The following is a 21,536-nucleotide window of genomic DNA, read 5'->3' as shown; positions in this document are numbered from 1 at the left end:
TAACAATGTTTCAAATTTTTGGGCCTCTAACATCAATATTTCATATTTCGAAAGTTAGGGACTAATAACAAAAAAATCTATCCCTCTTTTTACGATTTTTTAAGTTTTTCAACTTTAATAAAGTGTTCTGAACATTGTAAAATGTTCAATACGATCACGATAACCAGAAAAGATTAGTTCTTAAAAAGTGGTTCAGCAAAAAATTTGGATTTTGTGGTTGGTAAAAAAAAAATACAAAATTCTTTCTTAGAGATAGAAGAGCAGTTTTTAGTTTTGTATGTAAGACTTATTTTATAGGTAGGTATTATTTCAGTTTTTTTTTTTAATTTGTAATTTTTTGTTTTTGTATAGTCCAGTAATTTTAGGTTTTATCTGCGGAAAAATTCCTACTGGGCTGAATTTTGGTGTACAGCTTAATGACGGCTTTTTTATGAAGATGTGAAAAATCGACATTGATATCGTGTCCGCGTTAAGAGTTATAGGGGTCAAAAGGTCACAAAAACTGGTTTTTCACGATTTTCAGCAAAACGGTAAGTCTTATCAAAAAATTTTCAATGCAAGAATTGTAGACCAGATTATTATATATAAAAAGTGTCATGACACTTTTTTTCCTAAGACCCACCGTTTTTTAGGTATAACGATTCAAAAAGTTGAAGTTTAGTTGTAATCGTCATAATCCTATTCCTGAAAAAAAAAACTCCTAACTGAAAAGTTCCTGAAATTTCATTATTTTTTTAGCTTGAATTTCGTTCCTCAACTGTTAAGAATATAGGGAAACCAAACAAAAATGGAAATTTTCGCCATTTTTCCGATTGGGGCCCTTCTCCCGAAACCATTTCCCTGGGAATTTTTGTTTAGAATATGTCTGAAAATATACAGGGTGTGCAATAGAGAATGGACAACCCTAAAACGGCTTATAGCTACACTTATGATTGTTCTAAAAACAGATAGAAAAAAGTTCTATCGCAACCAGTTCATAAAATATGGACTTTTTTTCGTTCAGTGTATTTTAAATTTTATCATCTTATGTTTTCGTTCACTACAACCACGAATGAATGAATTTTATTTATTTCTTTTTTTTATAATTTTCTACAATAATTGTATGAGTACATAAATGCTTAAAAAACTGCACAGCTATTGCACATTTTTGTAAACAAAATTTTGAAATCTGTTTTTTGATGCAAAATGTAAAAAAAGTATTTTATGAAAAATTTTAAACACCTGTGGTATAAAATAAATCTATAGAAACCTAGGTGGCCATCTTTCTTAAAAATATTCTCCTTATACCAGAATATTTTTAAGAAAGTTGGCCACCTAGGTTTCTATAGATTTATTTTATACCACAGGTGTTTAAAATTTTTCATAAAATACTTTTTTTACATTTTGCATCAAAAAACAGATTTCAAAATTTTTTTTACAAAAATGTGCAATAGCTGTGCAGCTTTTTAAGCATTTATGTACTCATACAATTATTGTAGAAAATTATAAAAAAAAGAAATAAATAAAATTCATTCATTCGTGGTTGTAGTGAACGAAAACATAAGATGATAAAATTTAAAATACACTGAACGAAAAAAAGTCCATATTTTATGAACTGGTTGCGATAGAACTTTTTTCTATCTGTTTTTGTTTTTGTGACCTTTTGACCCCTATAACTCTTAACGCGGACACGATATCAATGTCGATTTTTCACATCTTCATAACAAAGCCGTCATTAAGCTGTATACCAAAATTCAGCCCAGCAGGAATTTTTCCGCAGATTGGGCTTAAAAATGACTAAAATGACTGGGCTATAAGATTGAATGAATTTGTTAAAGTCTCAAATGATATGAGTTTCAATTAAAACACATTATATTTACCTAACTAAAAACGGTTAAAAATATTCGAGTTACCAGGTACGTAACTTCGTGAAAAGAGTGAAGATATCGTGGACACAGTTTGAGTGTAGGTACAAAACTAAAATCAGTTGAAAATTAAAGAAGCTTGAATTTTTGCATTGGTTGACGGTCCAAGAAACCTTGCGGACTATCCATTTCCAAAGATCAAGAATCGTAAACCTTTAATTTGATATCAATATCGTCATTAAGCTCCATGAGATACACTTTGCCACGCCAAACGTTCCAGGATGCGGACGGGAAGACCCATGGTTTTCGTAACTACCATAATAGTCCTCTTTCACTTCCAATTTGAAATTTTCTTTAGCTCGACTAGTAAAGCGTTTCTGCATCTGCAGTGGCCACCCTAACTAATTTACGTCTAAAATTAAAAAAAAAAAAAAAAAAAATTCGATGTTTTTTTTAAATTTGAATGGAGTTCTTAAACTATGAATTGTTACGATTGCCAAAAAGATCCATGAGGAGTAGAAATAGTAGAAAAGTATAGAAGAAAAACTAGTTGGTAGGCAATTTTAAAAGGATTCATAGGCAATCCTATATAAACCATCTATTAAACTCACCGAATTACATAAAGGAAATTAAACTACATACTAATTTACAAGACCTTCATAGAAGCGATTATTATATCATATAGTGGAAGCTTGGGCTCAACGTTTTGAAAATTGAATAATTAGAAGGTGTATGTGTGAACTGCAAAATCAAGATGTTTGTCTGGTAAGTGTCTCGGTAATGTTGTCATGAGAAATTTTGTTGGACAACAAATCAGCCTCCAAAAACCCATTAAATTGTGTATAAAAAACAATAACATCAGAGTTTTCTGATTTTTTAAAGTCCAAAAACTGAACAACTAACAACTAGGTAACAAAAATTAAGAAACCAATATGAAACCCTAATTGTAAAAAAAAACTTTAAAAAAAAAACCAAACCGAGTGACTTATACACATTATGCGTGTTTTGTCTAAGTAAAAAAGGGGGAAAGTATTCACGTAACCTACCAAAAAAATTAATTCGAAAAAATTCAAATTTTTAATTTCACTTGATATCGCACCACCAGCCTTGCTGTCCTTTTCTATAGGTAATGTGCTAAGTAATCAATGTCATCAAAGTGCAAATCTAAGCCGGTATCAGTCGGACATATACGCTAAGGCTGAATAGATTTTTTTTTTTGAAACTTAGTTCATTCAAAATATCCCATGAAATAGGTTCATAATATTTAAAAAATATATTTCCTGGTGAAATCAATGTTTTTTTTTTGTTAGAAACTGAAGAGAAAGAAGTGAAAAAAAGTGCAGAAATCTCTATTTGTGGAAATATTAAATTAATATATCAAAAAGTGTTCATAAAGATTTACTCAAATAAAAATCTTTGCAATGGATATTTCTAAACGACAACAGCCCAAAAACAGCAGTAAGGACTTGTTTTTTTTTTTTTGTTTTATTTATGTTTTCAATGTTATGATACAGGAGTTGATCTCTATACGGTGTTTTAAAATTTGTGTTTGAATATTGATTGTATTAATTGGAAAAAGAACGAAGATCTTAATAATTGTATATTGGATTTACGATACCTACATTTTTAATTAAAAGAGCATTTAAATCTACAGATTCTTTTTTCAGATTACCCTGTTTTCAAATACTAATCAAGTACCTATTATTTTCGGGTACTTTGTATTTCAGTGTTCTACACACTCGAAATTCAATATGATTCACTATATTACTCGAGTTCTTATCCATTCTTAGTTATTAACATAAATTAGCACAATTTCCCCCCACTGTCCTGTAAAAAAATTTTAAATGAAATTGAAAAACATAGGTACAGACAAAATTAACATACATAAATCGGACACAAAAACAAATCGGAGTGATATGACTCACAGAAATGTAAATGTTTATACATTAAGAATGAATCTATAATTGTAAGTATGCCTTAAAGCCACGGAGTTGGTCACCACATACACATACTTTGAAAACCCATCACCAGAAAATTTGGCTTATTGCAAGTTGAAAAGTTTGAGTAGCTTTCCTACGTTGGTTATTAGAATTTAAATACAAAAATGGAATTTAATTTTGAACTCCACGAAAAGCTACTTACGAATTCTTTAAACATGGGCCCAACATAAGGCCCATGAGTTGATTAAAACTTAACTATGTGCATTGGTGTAACCCCCTTTGTTGAGATATTACAAGATGATCAACTTTCATTCATTTTCAAATTTTATTCTTTGTCACACCATAAGATTCAGAAAAACCAAGGTCTGAGCCCTTGTCCCGTCCAAGCCCCATCAACTACATCAGCTACATTTTTACTACATCGAGACCCTTAAAAGTAACAGTATTTGGAAATATTGTTTATAGTCAGAATAGTTCAGAAATCCTATAATTTTATCCGCGAGGTTCGATGAGACGGATATATTGAAGTTTAAAGTCGTTGATGTATCTCGACGAGTAATAGGACCCCGTTGACATAAGCTCTCAACCTATTTTGTGTTTCTATTTATAAGATATACTTTCGGCGACCCTGTCAACGGAGGTGGATTCGAATGCACATTTACATCCCACTAACAATTACAATAAAACGATCAAGAATAAAAGTTCTGCGTGGTCCTGATTTATACAAAAAATCGGGACCCCCTTATCGTTCTTGTAATACTCTCCCCCTTATTTTCTACTAGTTTTGTCAATTGTACACATATTGTATAGGAATTTTTTATCAATCATATTTGGTCAATATTTATGAAAATAAATACTAGCACTACAATACTAGTGGGTGAAATGGTAACGGAGTTACGAATACCAGAGTTACGGGCGACAGAGTTACGAGCGTCAAAGTTACGCGAAACCGAAGTTACGAAAAACTAGAGTTACGAATTCTAAAGTTATGTTAAGCTATGACATGTGATTTTTGGGTTGGCAACAATTGCGAGGAACGATATGGAAATATGGAAATACAAACAAGAGATTAACATTTTTCTCATTAGTCAGAACTCAGAACTAAATGAGTTAAACGAAAATGGGTGTTATTTAATCTTGTAAAATTTTGATTGGATAGGTATAGATATACAAAGTGTGTATTACAAAATATCCAATAGAAAAAAAAAATACGTAGGTGCAATATTAGTTGGACAAATAAGAAGTTAGTTTCAATTATGTCCCCAAAACTTACATAAGTATACTAATGTTTTCGGTTTCGCGTAACTTTGACGCTCGTAACTCTGTCGCCCGTAACTCTGGTATTCGTAACTTCGTCGGTTTCCCCTAGTGGGTTAATAACGGGGACCTGAGGCAGCTTTCTCATTTGCGTCGATGTTGAATCGGCAGTCCGCACATTGTTAAACGTGAGGTTCAATTAAAATCTGAGATATATAGCTATCTCAGATACAGTCTGAAGAAGCAGAAATATGCATTTAAAATCTTAATCTGGATGGTATCATGGCTAAACCATGGTCTGCAAAGCGAGAGTTCCGATTAAACCAATCTATAATAACAGATGTTCATACATGCAAATGTATGGAAACAGATGTTACCCTGGCACTATGTATCTATAACACTGTGCAAGTCGAAATTCTTGACAGGCGCGCGAATAACCTATTTCGGACCCAAGAAATCCATTGGCATCATTAGTTTTTCGATTTATCGGTACGACTTCGAACAAAATTTTTTTTGAAAGTTTTTTCAATTATTTTGAGAGTTTCCCACTGTTTTTAGTCATTTTTCAACCAAAAACAATATTTATATTGCTAATAATTCTGCTCAAACGTTATTTGCTACCAGTAGAAAGACATTATAAACAATTTTGAAGAATTTTTTTGAAAGTTTTGTGATTTTTTTGAAAAAATTAAAAAAAAAATCGAAATTTTTTACATTGTTTATTTTCGCTGTTTTTGTTCTCTTTTGCACAAATACATTGAATTTTTCCATTAAAAATTAATTTAACTGTAATTTAGTGTTGGTTAAACTTTGACAGTCTATCGATAGCATCGATAACAAACAAAATATCGAGTATATCGATACTTCACAAAACAATGGATTTCTCGGGTCCGAAATAGGGTGAAACAGTCAATCGCGCACCTGTCTCAAAATTTTTTTTCAAAAAACTTGCACAGTGTAATTACTAGAGTTTGAGTTAGCAGACATCTGTATAAATCTCAGTCTGCGATAGCAGAAATTACTTTAATCTACAGTTCAAGATCGTACTGATGTTATTGAAGTGAAAAATCATCAGCCTGTAGTTTGAAACGATATTCTTGATGCATTTCTTCAAAAAAGTCCCGATCCTTGGAAATTGTCACTTCTGGGGATGTCGCAGTTGTTGATGAAGTTGTTAGAGATGATTGTGTGGAAGCCTTTTCAGTCAAAATTTTGAAATTTCAAATTTTTTGTTTGGAAACTATTACCTCCTTCGTATAAGGTACTCATTTTTAGACTTTCGTATAAGTCACTTGCTGGATTATTATTGTTTCCATTTTTTGAAATCCCAATCATACTGCTTCAATATTTGGTTGCTGATGTTTAAAGTTCGTTTATAATCTGAGGCGTATGTTGATTTCGATGTGAAGAAACTTTAAGAGCTACTGGATATGGCTTCAAATTCGTCACTTGTTGATATAATACAATTGATTTTCTTTAAACCATCACGAAAGGGTACATGTTTAATAGCTTCAGCTTGCGAGTTGTGTAACTTCTTGAAATTTTGATGGTTGTAGTATCTAGCAGAGTTCTCCATTCTAAATGATTATGATTATGGTGACTGTTAAATCGGTTGTTAGCAAAATAGGTTAGCTTATTATAATGGAATGGCTTAATGTTTAACGCTCGGAGTCGCTAGATATTCTTGCGCAAGTAAAGTTTTAAAAATATAAGTCTACCAATACTAAATAATTGGTATTTTTGTAAAGGTCCCTTCTTATTCTTCCTTAAATTTAGCGCTGTTATGATATCGATCTTAATGTTTATTATAGAACAGTATTTGTTTTCTTTACTAAGTTTGTTATTAGACATATTTCAATAGTTCCAACAATTTTTTAAGGTTCATCACGGATACCAGATGTTCATGATTCTGTTTATCTCGAAGCCTATAACGAATCAATTAAGAACCCTGAGGAATTTTGGGGTGAAGCAGCTAAAGCCTTGGATTGGCACAAGGAATGGGACAAAGTGTTGGATAACAGTAATCCACCATACACAAAATGGTACACTGGTGGCTACATAAATGCATGTTACAATGCTGTAGATAGACATTTGGCTGATGGTCGTGGTAATCAAGTGGCACTTATTCATGATAGTCCACTTACAAACACCATCAGGCAGGTTACTTATCAAGAATTGTACGATGAGGTAAGAAAAAATATGCGGTCCTAAAATCCGAATAAGGAAAAAATATTAAGAGTCTTGAGTTTTTAAAGATAACTTTGCTGGCCGGAGGAATGCATAAGTTGGGTGTAAATAAAGGTGATAGAGTTGTTATTTATATGCCGTTGATTCCTGAAGCTATAATTGCAATGCTGGCTACTGCACGTCTTGGAGCTGTTCATTCAGTTGTGTTTGGCGGTAGGTTTTTTAATGTCTTTTAATTTCGGAAGAAATTAATTAAATGTTAACTTTTATTTAGGATTCGCTGCAAGTGAACTATGTTCTCGTATCGAACATGCTGAGCCCAAGCTCATAATAACATCCAACTGTGGAGTGGAACCGGGAAAAATAATTCAATATTTGGACATTCTACACAATGCTGTAAATTTGTCTAAATGGAAGCCTTTGTGCAATATTGTCTTTCAAAGAGACAACGTTGCTTTCACTGTTATTAACAGCAAAACAGACATTCTTTGGACAACAGTTCAAAATCTAGCCGATCCAATTGACTGTGTACCGGTTGAGGCAAATGATCCTCTCTACATCCTCTACACGTCCGGTACTACCGATAAACCCAAAGGTGTTCAACGACCTATCGGAGGACATCTGGTTGCTTTAGTGTACACCATGAAGAAACTCTATGGTCTCCAGCCTGGGGATACATGCTGGTCTGCATCTGATCTCGGTTGGGTAGTTGGACACTCCTACATCTGCTATGGACCACTTTTGTGTGGTGTGACGGGTGTGATGTATGAGGGAAAACCTGATCGTACCCCAGATCCAGGTCAATATTTTCGAATTATTGAACAGCACAAAGTGAACGCTTTGATGTCAGTGCCAACGGCTTTTCGAGTTATACGTCGTGCAGATCCGGAAATAAAATACGGTCGCAAATATAATTTAAAGTCATTGCGAGCAATTTTCATAGCTGGCGAGCATTGTGATATGGAAACTAAGAACTGGATGGAAAAAATTTTCAAAGTTCCTATTTTAAATAATTGGTGGCAAACTGAAACTGGTTCAGCAATAACAGCGACCTGCATGGATTTTGGTCATAATCTCAATCCACCAAAGTATACAACTGGATTGCCATTTGTTGGATACGATAGTAAGCTATAAATTTTGAAATAATAATATTCTTGTATTTAATATAATTTTGATGAATTTTTAGTTCGTATTTTGGAACCTAATGGCACAGAGTGTAAACCAATGCAATTGGGCAGAATTGCACTGAAATTGCCTCTTCCACCGGGTAATATGTCGACGTTGTATAAGAATGGGCCACTGTTTGAGGATATATATTTCAAAAAGTTTCCGGTGAGTAGGTTTTGCATAAATGCAATCTGATGAAGGATATTTCAAATTTTGAAATGATTAAACTAAAATAAACGCGTCATAAAAAAACAACCAGACTAAGGCGCATTATTTCAAGGTTGCTTATTATCGCTCAAGGCCATAGCAAGATTCGAGCAATGCTTTTTAAAATAAATTTTTTTTTTTTTTTAATCAATTTTTTTAAAGATGGTCCATAAAATTAATATAGAATGGCATACCATTTTTTTTTGTTAAGAAAAATTTTTGAAATTTTTATATACAAACAATTATATTTTTTTTAAATGGCTCTGACGAATTTGTTTTTTTTTTTTTTTTCTGAAAATGTTTCGCTTTACAAGAATCATTGCATAATTCGTTTAGAGGTTACAGCTTTTAAAAACGATTTTTTCACAATATAAAAAGCAAATTTTCTCATTTGTTTTAGTTTCTTTTACTCTTAAATCAAAACTATTCTTTTATGAATGGCCACATAAAAAAGTTTTTAAATTTTAAGCAAATGTTACTACAAAAGCAACTACTTGTCGTGCATTTTTTATGTTCGGTTTCCGTTGAATTTTTTGAATGCAATTTTTTTATATTTGTAATAAATTTTTATGCTGGTTTCGTATCCAAAAAAATCGAGGTTTTTATCAAAACAAACATAACGATGATGGAGAAAGTGGTTTTCGTCAGGTCGTCCGTCCGTGCGTGTGTTCATCCCCCTGTACATTGAGCCAGGGCCTTGAGGGATAAACGGATTTGTTTGAAACTTTAGTTCAGATGATTTTCACGTGATTTTGAAGACCCATTTTTTTTTTTTAATTTTTTATTACCTTCTATTCAATATTACGTTTTTGAGGTCTTGTAACTTTCTTAAAAAAGGTTTTAACTATTTTGATTAAATTTGGTGTTCTTATCCAAAATATCGGATAAATCAAAATATGAACCCCTAAAATTGAAGCACCCACAATATGCATTTTTTAAAATTATATTTTTACAACCCTGCCTATTCTTTAGGTATGGTATTGAATTCGAAAAAATCAATTTTTAACGTGTAGTAAATAAATTAGCTTGAATTACCTAGAAATTTTCTTTTTTTTTGTTATAATTTCCTTAAAACGGCATTCCGATTTTATTTCTAAAACTTTTTACAAATTTGTTTATACAAAAATGTTTTTAAAGAAAACCGTATTGTATGTATTAAAACAAAATGTCTAAAAACTATTTGTTGCACAAAAAAGTATTTTAAAATGGTTTCGTAATTTTAAAAGAATACATATTCTCAAATATGGGCTTTAACTTTGGGATCATGGTTTTTCCGTAATGCGTAATTTTTCCAACCAATTTTAAAGGAAATCTTCCATATTCCATAGACCATACAAATCAATTCTTTTAATTTTTTCGACACATCGCCAATACTTGCTATATTGCAACAAGTTTAAAATAAATGTATCATACTTTTGTTGCTTTGATACGCTTATAAAATTGGCCATTAATTCAAATTAAGAATAAAGAATGTTCTTTTGGTTTTGCACTGTGGTTCATTTTGCCAACGTTAGCCGATTATAGCCCAAATTTTATTTTCGCTATCCTACACTTAGTTTAAAAATTATAGAAGCATTATTCTGTATTCACTTCACAAAAAAAAAAAAAAAAATAGTACGCATACACCACAGTGACCTTTTTTTTTTAAATTTATAATTCAGAAAAAGTAAATTCACTGGTGTGGGCATTGAGCCTTATTTATTTGATTAAGAATTTTGTATTGATTTGAATGTTGTCCACATAACATTCCTGTTAAGAAGCTTAAGTTGATTTGATTTATTTCACCTTAAAAAAACACAAAATGCAAATACCTATGTTTTCAAGTTTTTTCAAAAGTAAAAACAAACATTTCTTTTTTCAGTACATGAATAGAACTTTTTTAGTACTTTCTCAACTAACCATGGTAATTCAAACAAATTACATTCCTTTTTTCGCTAGCCCACCCTTAGTTCAAAAATTATAACAGACGAACTTATTTCAAAGTACAAATCTCTTAAAAATCAAAATTTGTTTTTTTTTCAGTGTTAAAATTGTACTTTTCAAAAGTAGTGTAATAAGGAAAATTTTTACACTAAAAAACTAATTTTGATTTTTAAGAGGTTGGTAATTTGAAAAAAGTTTGTCTATCATAATTTTTGAACTAAGGGTGAGCTAACGAAAACAAGTGATAGGATAGGATAGGTAGGATATGGAAAATAAAAGTTGGCCTATCCTGGGATAACCTTGGGCGAACAAACGATTTTTTTCACAGGAAAAAAAATCATAATTTTTTAGGTTTCTGATATTTATTGTATCTTTTGAAAAAATAGAAATGGAATAAAACAAAATCGGCTATGCTGGGCTAACGTTGGGCAAATGAATCAAAAGTACAAAACCAACAATTTTTACACTGAATAAAAAAAAATATTTTTTTGTGATTTTTGAAGTGAAACAAAATAATTCCGTTATAATTTTAGAACTAAGGATGAGCTAGAGAAAAACATCTTGGGCTATCCTGGGCCAACTTTGGGCAATCAAACCACAAACATTTGAAAAACAAAAATTAGAATATGTGGGTGCCAACTTCACCTGAAATTGTGTTTTCCCAAGAGAAATGAAAATATTTTATTTTCTGATGTTTATTTATGTTGAATAAACATCAATTCTATTCCATATTTTGTTGAAAGAAACAAAAAAATATAAATTTCACTGATTAAAATTTATTTATTTTAGAATTTCTACGATACCATGGATGCTGGTTATATAGACGAAAATGGATACGTCTACGTAACTGCTCGTGACGATGATGTCATTAATGTTGCTGGTCATCGAATTTCTACATCAAGTTTAGAAGACGCTGTTCTACGTCATTCAGATATAGCCGATGCTGCTGTGTTTGGAGTCCCTGAAAATACAAAAGGTCAAGTGCCACTGTGTTTGTACATTACAAAAGATGGTAAATGATATTTCCACCCCTGTAAACACTGATTGACTGTTTTTAACTTTAAATTAATTTTTAAGGCACTACAAAATCCCGTGCAAAGATTTGTGGTGAAATAATATCTATCATACGAGAAGTCATTGGACCTATTGCCTCATTTAGGCTTGTTGCTCCAGTGAATGCATTGCCAAGGACACGTTCTGGTATGTTAAAAAAAAGACAACCCATAATCCATTTTTATGTGATTTTTTTTTGTAGGAAAAACAATGCGAAAAGCAATGGCTGATTTTGCGAAAAATCAGTTAGTTGTATTACCAGCGACTATTGAAGATCCAACGGTTTTTGTAGATGTTCGTCGGGCCTTACAGGAACTTGGTTATGCTATGAACACACCAGAACCCGTTGTATCAAGTGAAACATAGAAATTTGTTTGAATGTTTTGTTTATTTTTATTTATAATTCTAATATTTTCTGTATGTCGTCAATAGGTTGCATTTATTTTGACTTTTAGTTTATATTAGACAAATTTTAAAATTTAATAGAAATTTAATTAGTAAACAAAAAAAAAATCATTTATAGATAGAACTAAAAGTTGAATATTAGGTGTTTTTTTTTATTTTCTTGCAAAGTTCTTCCGCAACGCAATCGGGTCCCGAAAAAATCATACCCGCTGTATTGTTTTCAAAATTTTTCCCTCCAGAAGGAAGGAATGGGCTCCGGCTTCTATGAGAAAGGACTCTTTACGGTTTATTCCTAAATAAAAACGACGATTTTCTTGGAGGTCTGGTTGAAAAATTATGTGCAGTCGAAATATTTTTTTTTTCTTCATTCGGAAGCAGATATTTTCGGATCAAAGTCTCGAAACAAGGTTTGGTTTACAGAAATGAGATCACAGTGAACAGGCCTATGCATTCAGCTAAATAAATTACAATTTATCGAAAATTATCCAAGGGGTACGTACCCCTTGTCTAAAAAAATGGAATTTTCAAACATTTTTACTTGCGATATAGGTAACTATATGCATTCGTACAAAAAAAAAGTTGAGATAGCATTTTTTCATGACATTACGATGGTAAAGAATACCAAAAAAGTGGGTCCCGGAAGTCCGTCTGTCTGTCAGTCTGTCAGTTTGTCTGTCTGTAAACGAAGCTACAGTTTAAACGGATAAACCGATTGATGTCAAACTTGGTATGTAGCATTATTTGGCGACTCTCCAGAGGGGTTTTTGGAGTTAATTTTTTTGGACCAAAAATAACGGTACTTGTCATATACCGATTTTAGTAAAATTGAAATTGCTCAAAAACGGCTCCAACGATTTTGTTTAAAAGATTCAAATTATTCCAATTATGTAAGTTTAAAGACAAGGTCTAACTTCTAATAAAAATTTTTTTTTTTTGAAAATCATTATTAACGGTACCTGCCATAGAACCGTTTTTTTTTTTTCAAATCCGATTATCTCCGAAACTGCTTATTTGATTTCAACGAAACTTTTTGTGAAGAAGCTTTAATATAAGCCAAAAATAAAATTTGAAAAAAAAAATAATTTTTAGATTTTTAAAAAAATTTTGAAAATTTTTTTTTGAAAAATCAAGTTTTCGAAAACGGGACATTGAATTTTTTTTAAATTTTGTTTTTAGATGTTGATTAGTGATTTCTACAAATTGGTTTACAGGGGAAACCGACGAAGTTACGAATACCAGAGTTACGGGCGACAGAGTTACGAGCTTCAAAGTTACGCGAAACCGAAGTTACGAAAAACTAGAGTTACGAATTCTAAAGTTATGTTAAGCTATGACATGTGATTTTTGGGTTGGCAACAATTGCGAGGAACGATATGGAATTATGGAAATACAAACAAGAGATTAACATTTTTCTCATTGGTCAGAACTTAATGAGTTAAGCGAAAATGGGTGTTATTTAATCTTGTAAAATTTTGATTGGATAGGTATAGATATACATATATGGTTTTGTTTTTGTGAAAAGATCGCAAAAACGTTGAAATAGAAAAAAAAAACATGAGTATACTTATGTAAGTTTGGGGGACATAATTGAAATTAACTTCTTATTTCTCCAACTAATATTGCACCTACGTATTTTTTTTTTCTATTAATTAATATAATTATTCATAGCGTATTTTGTAATACCCACTTTGTATATCTATACCTACCCAATCAAAATTTTACAAGATTAAATAACACCCATTTTCGCTTAACTCATTTAGTTCTGACTTCTGACCAATGAGAAAAATGTTAATCTCTTGTTTGTATTTGTATATCCTCGCAATTGTTGCCAACCCAAAAATCACATGTCATAGCTTAACATAACTTAAGAATTCGTTACTCTAGTTTTTCGTAACTTCGGTTTCGCGTAACTTTGACGGCCGTAACTCTGTCGCGCGTAACTCTGTTATTCGTAACTCCGTTACCATTTCGGTTTACAGGTATGAGATCACAGTTAATAGGCCTATGCATTCAGCTAAAAAAAATTACAAATTTATTTTTTTAAGATTTTCGAAAATTATCCAAGGGTTACCCCTTGTCTAATAAAATGGAATTTTATAAAATTTTCTCCAAATCCATCGAATGAGACATCAAAAGAAAGGACTCTTGAGACTCTGTTCATAACTGAAAACCAAAAGTTGGTAGGAGTTCGGGTTGCTGAATTTTTTCTTCTTCTTTTAAACTGAAAACCTCAAAATGCTTCTGCGGAAAACTAACAAAAATTGACTAATGAATTCTTGCATCAGTTCTTTTTTTAAATATTTTAAAAAATGTTCAAAATCCTTAAAGATTTAAGAATATTAATTGTATGTATAGGTGATTTTTGATCCTTCATCACAAACAAACATAAATCAATCATACCAAAAGTTCCACCCCTCATATTTATTTAAGTCCAACAACCTGTTGAATTTCGTGGGAAAAAATCTCCATTTTTAAAGCATCTATCATTTTGTGGTAGTACTAATTTGAAAAATACCTTTATAAGATGATTTGACTTCCTCAAGGCGGTTGTTCTCTTGAAAATAGCAAAAAGGAATTGAGTTAAATGATAGCTTGGATTATGTCTGAAAATACAATCAAATGTGCGATAAACGTGGGTTGAATATATATTTTACAACCGTGCGCAACAATTTTCATTGAGGTGTAAGTAAAGCAAGAACACTTGCACTGAATTGAAGAAAATGATTGGAATAAAAATCCAAAATAGAAAAAAAAACATTTTCTCCTATTCGCAAGAGAATCTTATGAATTGCATTTACGGCGGATGGACGTAGGGTAGTTTAAACGAAGAACAAAATAAAAAAAAAGAAAGGAAGTAGGTATATAGTTGGGTAACTTTGATTTTGCCTTTTTGCGCCTGTAGTGAACCCAATTATGTGCCACGAGTTATGCATGTATATTATTATCATCATAGTGTTATCCCACACAAAGGAAAACAAATCATCCCTGATCAAATTTAGAAAGGGCCATTAGCAATTGGAGATGGAAGTTAACATCAAACAAGAATAATAAGGCTCTTTGTGGCATATTAGATACACAAACACCTCTGCAATATAAGGACATCATGACTGATGCATCAATTACTACGAAGATGCGATGTATACTTATCATCTTAATTTTATTTTCAAAACAATCATAATTAAATTTTATGGTTAATACTATGTTTTTTTCTTGTCAAACTGTTTTACTACTACTTTATCTGGATGTATCTTCAAAAAAAGACTGTCATCGTTTTGCTATTATAAAAAAAGAAAAAAATAATAAAATTCCTTTAATTTAACAGTTAATGAGTTTTACTTTATTATAACATATTGACAAGAGTATGTATTGAAAGCCTACCACAAACTGAGTGCAGTAGTTTGGCTGGCGCCCAACGAGTGGAAAATAAATTCTCATTTAGTTTGGCCTATTAGGCACCCTTGAAACCAACGCTTTCGTAACTTATTCATGGATGTGTCAATAGTTTTTTTTTGTTTCTTATTTCCTTCAATCATATGCAAATATGTGTAGTTTTATTTTTTCTATATATTGGATGGCCGCGTCAATTGGAGTGGCAACAACTTGAAATGACATCAAATTTTAATACATTTTTTGATCGAAAGTAAATCCATAAAAGAATTATTCATGTTAACTTAATAAAAAAATATTTTAAAAACAAAGAAGGAAGTTTCATTGGTGTTTGGCTTTTGTTTTAGTAAGTCGTAAAATCAAAATCTAGCGTTCCAAAATGCACCTGGCCCTCAAAGCAAGGTCATCTCTGCAAATAACACTGGGTGACAAAAAGAAGGTTGAAAAATATATGCGGGCGGAGACATATCACGATTTGTAGAGCTAGTTGCACTGATTACAAAACGTTGTTTAAAAACTCCGTAACAGCCCTAATATCTGGAGTTAGGGTCAAAAGCGTACCTTCACCCATTCCTCAAATGTGTACTCATTTTAAATTTCTTTACAGTTTTGGATAGAAGACAAAGTTCAAAAATTTAATTTTTTTCGTCATTTACCCAACTTTGACATCAATTTAAAAATTATGTTTTCAAAACAACATGCTATTTTAAATATATTCTATTAACTTATTTTTAAGCCAAAAATTGGCTTGAAAAAAAAAATGTTACGATTTCAACCCAGTGACAGAAATTCGAACGTTTAGACATCGAACCAAAATGTTATTTTGGCACTTAGTACGATAACTAAGGTGCCAGGATTTGATAACAGTTTTTTGTAGAGGAGTTCAATACAATCATTTCTTACTACAGTTTTAAGTGATACCATTTTTTGAAATCAATATATTTTAAACAATTTTTTTTTTAAATAATCGATTTCAGTTAAAAATAGGCAAAATAAATTTTCGAAAAACTCATTTCATACTATTTTTGTCCCAGACTCTGAATTTATATACAAAATTGACTGATTTTTAAATCTAAAATGGGTTCACATTTGACGAAGCTTGAATTTTTTTTCAATGGGTGAAGGTCTAAAAAACCGTTTTTTGTCCCTAACTCCAGATTTTGAAGGTGTTACGGAGTTTTAAAACAACGTTTCAATCAGTACAACTATCTCTACAAAACGTGATAGGTCTCCGCCTGCGTATATTTTGAGTGTAACACAGTGTATCTAATTGGAATTTGTAGATAAGATAAGAAAGAAAGGTTTGATACTTTTTTTTCTTTATTTCGTTACGTTTTCGTAATATACAAAAAAATTCCCATATTACCATTCGGTCTCAGTTTAGAAAATGGGTTTTAAATATGGGTAGCAAAATTTCACATTTTGTTATCCATTTAGAACGAGAGTCCACAGCAAATTTTGGGTATGGAAGTATAACCAAAATGGGAATATGCAGTTTTATAGCCCTATGCGTTCTAATAACAAAATCAGAAGTTTGGCAGCTTTAAATCGCGACTTTATATGGTTTTCGGAGGGTAAAAAAACGAGAGTGTTCCAATTAAAGTGAGTAGGTTAAATTAACATAAATTCGCACTCTGAATATTAGTACTGATGCTCTGTCATTTTCCCTAAGCCTGAATACCAAAAAAGAAAGAAAGAAAAGTCTTCAAAACATAGCCGCTTAAACTGCTTATATCTTGAGTTTTATTGATCACATCGCCAAGATTAATGTCTGCATGGCATGGTTAGGAAAAATGACATAGCATCAGTTACTTTATAAAGAATATGAAATAGTGTCAACTATAGAGATGCCGCGAACATTGATTTGGCCGAATACCGAATACCGAATATTCGGCCACATTCCTCGGCCGAATACCGAATATTCGGCCGCCGAATATTCGGCCAAGGACACTCAGAAAAAAACTTTAGTAATTTAAAAAAATTTATACTTTGTCTCAAGAATAGATGTGGCTTAAAAAATTCCCAACAACATAGTATTGTAATGATGAATAACTGAACTCCTTTTAAGATAAATGTCTGAACACACTACCTACTACTGCAAAGGTAGACATCTAAAATCGAATTATATATGAGGACTGTTCGCCAAGATCGAACGGCGGACCCATACAAGTAGTGGTCAACACATACTACAAAATTTCATATTTTGAAAACATTTGCAAAAGTCTACCTTTCTTCTCCTGGGACAAGTGTTTACAGCGAAAGACTATTTTTCAAAGCAGGAATAGTCTACGAAGATAAACGTAATCGTTTACTACCAACATATGCGGAGCCAATAGTTTTCATTCGCCACAACTTGCCTTTAGTAGATTATGGGCCATTTTTTTCACTATTACTCAACTTTGAGAAAAATCTGAAGTTGGCAAGCTTGAGAGTTAGCTCCAAATCGAGATTTTAATCAAAAGCTGAAAATTTGTTTTATTCATTAATTTTTTCTTAGCTCCCTTGTTCCAAACTCAAAGTTGCCCAACTTGTTGTTTTAATAATATCCCTAGGTTATTTGTGACAGTCAATTTCACAAACTGTCAATTTCGAATATTATTTTGAATGATGTGTCGTTTAAATTGAAGTTTCATAGGTTTTTTTTTAATTAATGGTTTTATATGTTTATTGATTTATTAAAACCAATAAGATTTCGAGGGAAACGCACCCAATTTACAATGAAAAAGTAGATTTTCCAAGATTACAAAAGGAAACTCCTAAACAAAAATGTTTTTTTGCAGAGAAAAAAATCAAACAAATAAAATCAATTTTTATCACACAAATCACTTTTGCATTTATTTTAAATTAAGCCCTGATTTTTCAATCGTCAGTTAGACTATCAGAGGAATAAATATCAATATAAAAAAAAAAACTTTTATTCCTAGGAATAACCTCTAACTGAGGTTTATCTGACTATTGAAAAATTGGCCATATGACATTTAAACAAACTTTTAAAACAGAAATAATAATAAATAACGACATTTTTAAAGTAAAAACTCAAGTTTGCTCGAAAACCTCTGATAATTCCTGAAGTTGAAAAAATTAAAGTTGATAAACTTTAGATTTGAAAATTGAAAGTTAAAAACGTCAACTTTCAGTGAATGAAAACAATTTTTCAAGTTGAGAATAAAAATCCTCGAGTTGTGTTCAACTTCGAGTGAATAAAATCGCCCTATATGTACTAAAATTAAAATTTTGGTATAATAATTTGTCTTTTTTCTTCTCCGTTTGGTATTCGGTATTCGGCCGAATAGTTAAACTATTCGGCCGAATATCTGAAAAATAGGCCGAATACCGAATAGTGGCCGAATGTTCGCGGCATCTCTAGTGTCAACTAAATCTACTTATATGAATTGGAAAACTCAAGTTTTGAACCTTCCGAAAACCATATAAAGCCGCTATTTAAAGCAGCTAGACTTTTGAATTCGTTATTAAAACGCATAAGGCTATAAAACTGTATACTCACATTTTGGTTATACCTCCGTTCCCAAAATTTGCTGTAGGCTCTTAGAAAAATGTTTGTTTGTTCATAGTTTAGGTATTAAGTTTAACTTATAATTGACTCTCTAGGTTCTTTGACCCAATGCTGTATTTCTTGTCTCTGAAAGTAATATGTAAAACTGAATATGCCATTTTCACTGCAACTTGAGTCACTGGGTTGACCGAAACATAAAAATAAACAAAATAAAGGTTTCTTTCAGAACTTGACCGAATATGAATAAAGGTTATTGACCTTTATTGAAAATGGCAAGAAATATAAGAGTTATTATAGAACCTTTCAAAAGGTTGAGATTTATTTCTGATCTCTGATATCAACACGAGTTAAAAAAAAATCACCAGTCAAAAATAACCTTAATTTGAGAGACAAAATAAACTTTTTTTAACGAAACATAAACCCTGGTATTTTGATAAGAGGAATTATTTTGAGAAGTTCCAAAAATCTGTGTAGCTCTGAAATAAAAACTTCATGTTTTTTTGCTAACGTTGTTCGAAAACTTTTCGAGCAACAAGAAGGTATTTTTTTTTTTACACATATCCGTTTTTCTCGAAAGAGCTTTGGGTGCCCGATAACTCAAAAAGTTCTCAACCCATAATGTTGAGATTGATTGTGATTTAACTAATGAAAAAGTTCATGCATAGAGGCGCTAAGGTTCCATCAAATTTTCGACATTTTTCGATAAATTGGTGCCATTTTATAATAAATTTCATAAATCTCCCAAGCTTTCATGAAAAAAAAAAAAAAATATATATATATGAATTAATTGTAGAAAATATATTTTAAAAAATGCTTAAGTGGCCTTTTAATTGTACCCCACTTTAAAATATCAAATACGCATTTATTGGCAAAACAAACCTTTTTATGTTTTTTTCCCATATAAAATAAAGCAGTTCTAAAAATTTTATTTCTTTCCCTACATTTAAGCATTCAGAGCAAAGGTAGTATAACATCAGGCCAATTACGAATTTGGTACAGATGTTTGCTATTGCTTTAAGATTCGGGAAATTTCTAAATGCAGATTTGTTCATACATTCATAGGCGGATCCAGGGGGGGGGGCCACGGGGGCACGTGCCCCCCCCAGAACTTAAAGTTCATACTTAAAGGAAATCAAACTATAAGAGTTTTAAAAATATATGAATAATAACAGAAAGAACTTGAGTGAAACTCTTGTCTATTTCTGGCTGAAAATGCGAATTTTGTTGATTGTTGCATCCCTTTCCCATGAATAGCTCCACCTCACAAATAAATAAACGGCTATTTGTTGGGTACACACGAATTTTTTTTTTTCGATTTAAAAAAAAAATGAATTTTCAAAGTGATTTTGGTGAAAAATTTTGATATGGACATCGAATGACATTGAATGATATAAAAAAAATAATTGTATATGCAACTCTATTTTTTCATACAGAGGGGTCAAAAAATTTGCACTTTTTTCGTTGTTTTTTTTTTAACATTAGTGTTTTTAAAATAGCGGAACACGTCACAAAATTGCATAAACTATAAATTATAGAACTGCTGGATATGTAGAACAAACTTGCATTTCAGAAGTTTGCCCAAGTTTGCACCCCGAAAATAAAGATCCCTTGAAAAAAAACTCCTCAAAAGCGACCCTTACTTATAGATTTTTATAAATATTATTTTATTGAGAAAATTTCTCCAGGGATACCTCTAAAAATATGTAAAAAAATAGTGTTCCAAATTTCAAAAAAATCGGTGCAGTAGTTTTGAAGTTATGAGGAGCACCGGCGTTGAAAACATTAGTTGTGGGGATAACGATTTAAAGTTTTGAACTCTGGACTAAAAGACTAAAACGTTCCTAAGGGAAGTATTAAAATACTCATAACTTGGTCAATTTGGCTCCAAGAGACCTACAATTTGAACACAATATTCTTGAGGTATAAAACAATTTAACCCCTTGTAGCCCCATGTGACATTTCTGTAACAAACCGAAAAAGATTGCATAAAAGCTCTACAAACAATTTTTTTTTCTTTTGAAGCTTCTTATATTATAATCTTTAAGTATTGCTTTATCGAAATAGTACTTCAAATTTCTAATAAATAGCACCAATAGTTTTTAATTGACAGTTAATGTTGAAAGTTGGGCTTTTTTTGAAAATAAGCAAATTTGTGTAAAAACTACGAAATTCAGAAAAAAAATAGTTTTTGTTAGTAAACCCCACGGGGTTTTATTTTTGGATTTTAGGAAAGTGCCTAAAAATTAATATTAGATAGTTTTTTTGCTTGAATTTTTGCATTTTTATATAAAAAATAAATTATTTAAACTTTTTTTTTACTCCCAAAATATCGAAATAACTAAGTAAATAATGACTTTATTGAATTTTTAAAAAATATGTGTTTTATTAAAGATAAAGGCCAATCGATTGACTTATTAATTTTTAAATTTACGACCTTGGGTTACAAAAGGTTAATGCAAATTAAAAAAAAAAAAAAAACTGGGTTTCCCGGCAAAAAAGTATGATTCAGTTTTTTTTGTTATTCTTAGGAACTTTAATATTTATTAGAATGATGTCTTTAGTATTTGACTAAAAACTACTAGGTCATTAACTAATGGTATAATTATGTCCATAATATTGCAAAATTTTATACAAAATCAATTAAAAAACGTA

The 21,536-nt window shown here is 31.2% G+C and overlaps 2 protein-coding genes across 4 annotated transcripts in view; one reads left to right on the top strand and one right to left on the bottom strand.

Annotated features, from left to right (window-relative positions):
- The window catches only part of LOC129913035 (GRIP and coiled-coil domain-containing protein 2), a 64,144-nt gene that overhangs the window by 36,642 nt on the left and 5,966 nt on the right, over nt 1-21,536 (bottom strand). The gene's annotated exons all lie outside the window — the stretch shown is intronic.
- LOC129913037 (acyl-CoA synthetase short-chain family member 3, mitochondrial) lies at nt 2,975-12,320 on the top strand. The gene is made up of 9 exons (XM_055991389.1): nt 2,975-3,097; nt 3,155-3,302; nt 6,921-7,228; nt 7,297-7,441; nt 7,503-8,351; nt 8,415-8,560; nt 11,315-11,537; nt 11,603-11,725; nt 11,781-12,320. The coding sequence occupies exons 2-9, from the start codon at nt 3,266-3,268 to the stop codon at nt 11,942-11,944; spliced, it is 1,995 nt and encodes a 664-aa protein (XP_055847364.1). The 5' UTR covers nt 2,975-3,097; nt 3,155-3,265; the 3' UTR covers nt 11,945-12,320.

This window comes from Episyrphus balteatus, chromosome 3 (assembly GCF_945859705.1).
Source record: "Episyrphus balteatus chromosome 3, idEpiBalt1.1, whole genome shotgun sequence".
In the NCBI taxonomy this organism is placed as follows: domain Eukaryota; kingdom Metazoa; phylum Arthropoda; class Insecta; order Diptera; family Syrphidae; genus Episyrphus; species Episyrphus balteatus.
Note: the sequence above shows the minus strand (reverse complement) of the source record. Positions and strands in the feature narration are given on the sequence as shown.